This window comes from Fundulus heteroclitus, unplaced genomic scaffold, assembly GCF_011125445.2.
Source record: "Fundulus heteroclitus isolate FHET01 unplaced genomic scaffold, MU-UCD_Fhet_4.1 scaffold_154, whole genome shotgun sequence".
Taxonomy (NCBI): Eukaryota; Metazoa; Chordata; class Actinopteri; order Cyprinodontiformes; family Fundulidae; genus Fundulus; species Fundulus heteroclitus.
The window spans coordinates 151,276-160,236 of NW_023396566.1; the positions used below are offsets into that span (position 1 = coordinate 151,276).

The 8,961-nt window shown below is 40.3% G+C and overlaps 1 protein-coding gene across 2 annotated transcripts in view; it reads left to right on the plus strand.

The window, feature by feature from the left end:
* LOC105915221 (WD repeat-containing protein 7) overlaps positions 1–6,889 on the plus strand; it is a gene marked incomplete at its 5' end in the record, with an annotated part of 97,532 nt that extends 90,643 nt beyond the window's left edge. For both annotated transcript variants that reach the window (XM_021308809.2, XM_036129304.1), the window contains 2 exon segments: positions 2,254–2,358; positions 6,445–6,889. In XM_021308809.2, the coding sequence (XP_021164484.2) occupies positions 2,254–2,358; positions 6,445–6,648 (309 nt within the window).
* Positions 6,890–8,961: the final 2,072 nt, after the last annotated feature.

Genomic DNA, 8,961 nt, shown 5'->3' on the forward strand with positions numbered 1-8,961 from the left:
TTAGATGGAACTTCTCTGTTTTAATGGATTCATTCTGGTATTATTTGTTCACGTGGACCAGACTTTTTTAGGTTTTGGTGCAGAAAGTGAATTTTATTATGCTTAATGTAAATTTCTGATGCAGCTCAGGAACCTCTGGTACCGTTTTACTCGGTCCGGCTCCAGCATCCTGCAGCTTGAGCCTCCTTATTTTGTGAAACAGCTGCAGGTAGGTGAGGTTTGGGACTTCTTGGGAAGACACTAAAAGCTAAAAGACGGACCCTGAGGTGGAGGAGCGGTTCTGCTGCAGAGAAAACCGGCTCAGCTCGACGACGCTGGAATCTAATCCGATTTCCTCAAATAACAGGAGGGAGAGAATGAATGGAAAATATGAGATTTTCATTTCATTGTGTTGTTACTTTGCTCGGGTCTAACCTGCACAGACTGGTTATTATTTCAGGCTCTGAGCGCCCGAGGCGACGCGCCTTAATCTCATCTGGAGGTGAGCGTTTGTAATCCCAGTCGCAGGACCTTTTATTGCGTTACACGTCCCGCATCTGGTGGGAGCGGTTATTGCGTTACGCCGCGGCGGGGCGGATTCTGTCCCCAGAGTTCTGGAGGCATCTGTTGGCCCAGAAGCTTGATGGAGTTAGCGCGTCCAAACCGGCAGAACGCTCCGTCAGAACCCAGAGATGGAGCCATGAAACAGCAGCAAGGGCCAACCTCCAGCTGCTGCTGCAGGAGGAATCACCCAGAGAAGCTGCTGTGGTGGCAGGGCCGTGCTACTGGATCTAAATGCAACATTAATATGAATATTCACAAAAATAAAGTGCATGAAAGACTGAGTGGGAGTCAGCGGCGTAATTTAACTTTGATTTCAACAATCCAGACGTACATTTAAAGGCCGCCGTCATCACCAGAGTCTCCCAGAGGTTCACAGCAATCGTCACCAAGCGTGAACGGCTAATTAGCTGTTAGCAGCACGGTTAGCCGCCGCGTACGAGGTTTAATGCATCTTTAGGGTCTCTGCTGCAAATATCAGCGGACGTTCTGTTCAACTGGGCAGATAAACTGGATTATCTTCTGGGTTTCAGACCAACAACGGAGAAAGATTTAGAGCAAATCAGTTAAACTAATTGTGGCAACAGCTGGAGCCAAACACGTTTCCACAAAATGCTTCGAAAAATTAGAATTTCTGACCAGATTACAGATTTGTTTGTTCATGTTTGTCTGATTTAATTTAAGAAGCTAACAATAATTAGTTCTCACCGTTTCCTTTTCCGTTCCATTTAGTTTTAACAAAAGTTTCTATATTTTGTGTAATGAAGTCATGCCTGTTGTTGGATTAATCAGGATTTTAGGGTAAATATAGCTGAGTGTCATCAGCACAGCGGTGGACATTAATCCCATCCTTTCTCATAATTTTACCAACTGGAAGCTTATATGCAGTAAAGAGAATTCAGTGGGTGGGTCATAGTTACATCCATTTTAATGCACTATCAATTAATACAATCTATTTTAGAAACAGGTTTCATGTTTCTAGCAGTGGCGCCTCCAGAAATATTTCATAGGGGTGACCAGTGGGATCCACTTAAACTCTTGGGGTGGCACACTGAAACTAAAAGCCATAATTTCAGGATTTTATTAAACTTTTGTAGTAATGCTGCCTGTAGAAAACTATCAGAAAGACTTAGGTAAACGCCTACTAATATAATTTGTTTTTTAATGTTTTATTTTTTTATTTTTAAAGATCTAATGTGCATAGATCAATAACAGTACAAAGTTACCATTTTGAGTTGAACAACAATTCCTTTTTATTGTGTAATTATATTTAGAATAAGGTGTACATTTATTAATTTATTAGAAAAAAAATAGTTACTAGGAGAAAGTGGATACTGGCAGATACAAATAGAAGCGCTATAGAAGCTCAGGAAGAGCGGCTGCCTAAAATTTACACTGGTCAGTGGGGTGGCCAGGACATGGCATTGGGGGGGCCATGGCCCCCCCTGGCCACCCCCTGGTGGCGCTACTGGTTTCTAGGGGTTTTAAAGAAACAGTTCAACATTTCTTCAGCTGTAGGACCTACATGCTCTAGTTGAATAAAAGCACTTTTGCTTCCTGGCTTTCCTCTAAATCTATTTCTGGTTAATTGTGATATTTTCAGTCTGACACATTTTAATCGGGTTTTTCAGGGTTCAGTGTGTCTCCGTCCTGCTGGATCCTCTTCCTGCTCAGCTTCTCTCGTTCTGAAGCCTCTCCTGTTTTCCTCTGCAGAACATCCACGGCCACAAAGGTCCGATCACGGCGGTGTCGTTCGCGCCTGACGGACGCTACCTGGCGACATATTCCAACGCTGACAGCCACATCTGCTTCTGGCAGGTAACCAACACACCTGGCCTGACCTCAGCCCCAAAGCAACACCAGATTAAAACGTTTTTATTCAGGTTTTCTAAATGCACTTTATTATTTGCACCGAGGACTTTTTTTAAATTTTACATAACTTTGGCTTTGTTTTTGCAGACTGCACAAAATCTGGTAAAGTTTTGTACTTTGGAAGGATTTTAAATGTCTAAGGACATATTTTATACTAAATAGCAAAATTTGTTCTTATGACTCTAATTTAAAATACCTTTTTCTTCACTTTATAAACTTTATAAAAATTTCCTGACTACCAGCTTTGGATTATACCATCGACATACTGTGAAATTTGACTTATTGTGTTTTTTTTTAATGAGAAAACAGACTTTAGTCACTAAAACTAGCATTTAATAGGTTAAAAGTAAATAAAATGCCCAAATATTCATTCATTATGTTGATGACTGATGTTAATAATAATAATAATTATGGAATGAATAAAGATATTTCAATCTCTAAACAGATATCATCAGAAAACACGTTTAATTAAATATAATTAAAAATACTTTCTCTGTCATAAACAATACTTTTATCTATAATTTAGTCCTCCCAGCAATTTTTTTTGTATCTAATGTTTCTACAGGAGCATTTATAAAATGTTGTGTTTGTGGATCAAAGCTGGAACAATTTATTCACGACTTCTTGCACAGAATAAAAATCTGCTAAAAATCAGTTTATGACACTGAAAATAGTCCAATCTGCATAAATGGTAAAAACATTTAACTTTTGGTGTTTTTCTTTAAAACAAAAACAAAACATTTTAAATTTAAAAGTCCTGAATATTTGTTACGTTCGCTTAAAAAAGCATAAAAAAGAGCAGTGAACAAATATAAGATATTAATGTAAAAAACGTCCTTTAGATCTCGGTCGGGCTGAGGGACAGAAAAGCGACCAGAGAAGCGCTTTAAACGTTAAAACCAGAAGGAAAACTAAACATTTATGTTTTATTTGATGAAATCTAACTATAACAGAAAATATTTCTCCAGCTTGTCGTCTTTTAAACATTGACAAAAAGCTCCAAGTTGAAGAAACCCGCCGTGTTAAAACACTTAGCTTATTTACATTTCAGTTTTTGGTTTTTTGTGTTTGTTAAAGCTTAAATAAAGCGTAGAGAAAAGAGCAGATATGGGTGCGAATGACGGCCGCAGACTGAAACTCGCCTCCCGTCTCTTCCCAGAACTGTTATTTTGAATGAAAGGTCTTTACGGCCTCTGACACACGCAGTAATGGCATTACTGTAAGCATCAACCGCTGCGAGCGCCGGCAGGACGGCTGCCGAGGTAATTAGCTGCCAGACGCTCTGTCGGTTTGGGGGGGGGGGGGGGGCGATAGAGTTTCTACTCCATGTTTTTCCCTGTGTGCTCTGAAGTGGTCCGGTTTGCTCCTGGTTCCTCAGACCTGCAGCAGAGACACGGGTTTGCTCAGAGGTTCTAAGACGGAACAGGGGTTAACGGGTTTCACAGGAACCAGCGATGCTCATGGCGCCGAGTTTCGTGTGCGGACCTGCAGGCAGAGTCCAGATGAGTTAGTTTAGCTTTTAACCTGCTGAGTTTAAGAGAAAATTAATCGGCACGACTACACTGCAAAAAGGGAATTGACAGCAAGTAAAAGTTTCTTGATATGAGTGTAATTTTCCTTGATTTGAGCAGCTAAATAGGGTTATTAGCCAATAGCATGAGTATTTTTACCCCTGAAATAAAATAATTAGACATCCTGCACTTGAAATAAGATGATGGAGATGAATTGTTCTTATTTTAAGTGCAAAAATCTTATTCCATTGGCAAATAGTCTTATTTAGTTGCTCAAATGAAGGAAAAATACACAAATTTCAAGCAATGTTTACTTACTTTTAGTTCCCTTTTGCAGTGTAAAGATTCAGATCAGTCGTAGAAACATTTCTCCTCCTCCTGTTTTTTTTTTTTATTAGAACCTGTCGCTTAACGACCGAGGCTCTTTTGGACCTTGTTCATAAACGCTGTCCGGTTCTGTATCACCAGCCTCTAAATTCTGCACGGGCTGAAACTAACCGCCTAAACGCTCCCTTACCAAGAGGAAAAATAGAATATTTAAAATATTTCTGGGACACACGATAAACAACAAGCAATAAATAAACTGTGGCTAAAATTTTTTTTTTTTAAAGAGATTAAAGCATTTAAAAACAAAACTGTCTTTAGGGTCGCACCGTGTTCTTATAGTCAGTCCTATTTATGAATGAATGAATGAATGAATGAAAATGAATGAAAACTTTATTGTCATTGTCACAAGAACAACGAAATTTAAAAAGTGCCATCAATCCGTGCATATGTTTAAAAAAAACAACAATAATAAATAAATAATAAATAAATCTCTGTCCCTCAATTTACACACAATATAACAAAATAAATAACAAATAACTGATAAAAACAACTAAAAAATAAAAAATAGCACATTGTCACACACATCATCCATTAATGTTTTTTTTTTGGTTGCATTTAGTTTTGTTATTGCTGTCGGGTAAAAACTGTCTCTAAAACGGTTTTAAATATGAAACTGTGCGAGAAACAGTCCTGATAATTAATGTGCATTGTTGTTAAACCTTAACGCACAGAACTGCGTTCACAGTAGTGATGATGTAACGTGTACAGACTCGGTCTACCCAGCAGGGGGCGATAGTCCTCACAGCTTTAGTGAAGAAGCCGTTTTTCAATCTGTTCGTTTTGGATTTAATGTTCCTGAAGCGTTTACCTGGTAGAAGAGGAGCAAAAAAAAAAAAAAAGCGTAGACACGGTAAACATAAATGACCACATACAAAGTAATTACGTCTGTTTTCTCATAAATAAAGTGGCGCAGGAGTTGCCGGTTCGATCCGTCTCAGTCGTTGTGCCCTTGGGCAAGGCACGTCCCCCACATTATCTGCGGGTCCAATGGCGGCCATGTCTGTCAGCCTCTGTCAGTCTGGGCCAGGGCAGCTGTGGCTGCTAGCGTAGCTCACCACCGTCAGGGTGTGAACGGGTGAATGACTGTAAAGCGCTTCAGGGTTCTCAGACGAGTTAAATCAGTGTAGAAGGACATTCACCTTAAAATGTGTCTGTGTAACCTTTTGGCCTCCATGTGACTTCGTGCAGCCAATCGGTGCCTTTCATGTCATTCCTCATCCAATCAGATTAACCCCTCCTACCTGCCAAAGTCCCACGGCTGCCGGCTCAGACTCACATGTTTCCCCCGGACACGATGCGAGCCGCAGAGTCAAAGCGAAGAGCAGCAGTGGAGGAAAAATCATTTATTACCTGAATAATAATTTATTAAGGCTTTTGCTGGAGAGAAAAGGATGATAAAGGAACCTGGACCGGACTGAAAAGGTCCGGGGAAGAGAGCGAAAACGGCTTTACGTTGTGATCTCTGAGCTCTAGCGCCTCGCCACCATTTTCTATCACCAGGTTTTAATATTTTAAATGGAAAATATTCAGTACAACACAAACATTTTTGTTTTATTAGCCCGTTTCTACGCTTTTGTTTTGATGTCGTCAAAGAAGTGATCTCAAACATCAGGAACTTTCTACTCAACAACTTTTGTTTGTTTTTGTTGCTGGAAATGGACTAAAAGCAATTTTAAGCCATAAAAATAGAAACCGTTCGATCCAAAATGCTAGAAAACCAGCCTCTGTTCTTTTAAACGTCTGAAACTCTTCATTCGGACCTACACACTGCAAAAATAGAGCTAAAAATAAGAAAATATTTCTTGAAATGGGAGTATTTTTCTTTGATTTGGGCAGGTAAAAAAGATTATTTGATTTTTACACTTAAAATAGGAACAGTTCATCTCCATCATCTAATTTCAAGTGCAGTATATCTAATTATCTTATTTCAGGGGTAAAAAATACTCATTCCATTGGCAGATAATCTTATTTACCTGCTCAAATCCAGGTTGAAATACATTAATTTCAAGAAATTTTTACTTATTTTTGGTTCTGTTTTTGTCGTTTCGTTAAAATCCAGCTAAAAGGACCATGACTGGCAGTAAAAGTGAGTTCTTGTCTGTCGGGTTCTCACAGTTCTGTATTGGGTTCCCAGATGAACACCAGCCTGCTGGGCAGCATCGGCATGCTGAACTCGGCGCCTCAGCTCCGCTGCATCAAGACCTACCAGGTTCCCCCGGTGCAGCCCGCCTCCCCGGGCTCCCAGAACCACCTGAAGCTGGCCCGCCTCATCTGGACCTCCAACCGCAACGTCATCCTGATGGCCCACGACGGCAAGGAGCATCGCTTCATGGTGTAGAACCGAGCCGAGCCGCGGCCCGGCAAACCTGGACCTGAACCGCGGTTTGGCGTCAGAGGCGGGTTTGGTCTGACGGTTCTGATCGTTTTCACCAAACAATCTGAATAAAGCTGGAGCGGAGCGGTCCAAACCCAAAACTCAGGTCCAGGTTTGGTTCCTGTTTTGTCTGCTTACATGGATCCATGGTGAAGGAAGTTCTGTTTACGTTCTGATGTGTGTCGTTTTTTTTTTTTTTTTTTTTATCCTTTATCATTCCTATTTATTTGCTGCTGTTTATTTCAAGTTTTTAGTTTGGATTTCTGCTCAGAACCAGAACCGTCTTACCCACAAAGCAAAGCGGCGGGACCGAGAACGAGAACAGAAATAACTGCTGACTGTTGCTGTTTCCTCTCATCGCTGCTTCGCTCCAACCTGGTGTTTAAATATTAAATATTCGCTCGTTTTCCTGAGCTTCCCATGAGCCTCGCTGGGAATCAAACTACAGACCCGCGTCTTCACGCCGGTCAGAGCCGCCGTTTCCGTCGCTGCAGTGAACGTGTCGTCGTGGTTTGTGCCGTTAGCGTCTGCCCGCCGCTGCTTAGCTTCCTTCCTCACATTTAGCCGTCAGCGGGAAAATGATCGGCGTCTTCGTTTAAAGCCAAACGAGCAAGTTTTACTGTTAATAAATTCTACGGAGATCAGGCTAGTAATTAATAATAAAAGCTGCGTTTTCTTTTTTTCTGTCATGAAGGAGGTTCTATGGTTCTGTTGATCTGAAACAAATCGACACAGGTACAAAAAAAACCCAAACAATGTTTTTTTTTCTTTACTGCATCTATCTCTAGGCGGCCATGTTGGATTCTGAGTTCTTGTGCTGGTGAGAAACTTGAAAATGTCGGATTCAGAGTGAAAATGGAAATCATTGTCAATCATAAGTCAAAATAAAAGTCTGATCCAGAAGTTTACAACCAGCAAATGTTCTACTATTTATTTCTGGTGAAAGTTTTACATTTCTACCCAAACGCTGACCTAAGATGAGACTGTAACTAATATTATGGATATTAAAACTTTAATTAGTCATTTGTTTGTCCCAGAACGTTTTTTTCCCCCTCGGATCGGTTTGAAGGGGAAAATACTGCTGCTGCTAAAAGTCCAACGTTTTCACCAGAAACCAGGAAAGTTTTCCTCCCCAGTTTTATCAAAGATTACCATATATGGTCGACGTTTCCCTGATTTGTTTTTCCTCTTTTAATCAAAGATGACCATATATGGTCGATGTTTCCCTAAATTTGTTTTTTCCTTTTTTTCTCAGACTGGAGCAAATTTTTTATGTTATCTCTGGTGAAAGTTTGGAACTTTTATCAAAACTAAACATTTCCTCCAGATATAAACTTTAATCTGAGGTTCCGATTGTTTCAGATTTTCTGATTTCTCTGGGGTTTTTTTAAGATAAAAAAAATGTTTAGTTCTTGTACAGGGTGAAAATCTGACCCAAAATGTTGTTAATAGTCAAACTTTATTCAGACTTTAAACCGGTGACTCCAGTAAATAAAAGCTGTTTGCTGGCATTGACCAGCAAACCTGGCGGCTTGGTTCTGGTTCCTCTGGGGGGAAATCGCTGACCCAGGAACCGGTACTAGTTCCTGGGTCAAAGCCTTTGACCCAGGAACCGGTACCAGTAGGAAATAAGTTTATCTGGTAAAAAGATCTTTCCAAGTTTTTAATCAAAGGCGTTAAAAGATGCCCGACACTGGTCCCAATGTTTGAGTTTAAAGGAAAAGTTTAAAGTTAAGCTTAATCAGGATTCTAGGGAAAAAGTGGTCCAACTTGTAGATTTTTACAGTTTAATTACAGGACGGCTCTTTTCTTTCTCTCCTTGCTGGTTTTGAGGATATTTTGTGTCGATCTTTTTATTGATAGTTGTTTTTATTTGATGAAATGTTCCTTTTTTGTCATAAGTTGAGATGAAACCGGAGTCTTTCTGGACCTTCCTGCTATAAAATGTCGTCTAACTTTTAGCAGTCAGAGTTTTATTCAGATGAAGTTTTGTGTCTATAAATCTACATGAATTATATCTATAAAGTGAGTGTTTTCTATCAGGCTTGGGTTGTCTCGCTGTCTTCTCTCCATCTGCGGTCAGAAAGCTTCTGACGGCGTTAACACACCTGTAAAGCCGGGCGGCTCAAAGCTTTTCACAAGTTCTTCTCCTTAAAGGAAAGAAAAAAGCCACATCCAGCTGAAACATCCTGACAGCTCTGAGATCTTAATCTCTCCATTTCTGCAGCACTCTCTTAACAGTTTGAGCAGATATGTTTTGGGCAGCCTCCCGCGGGA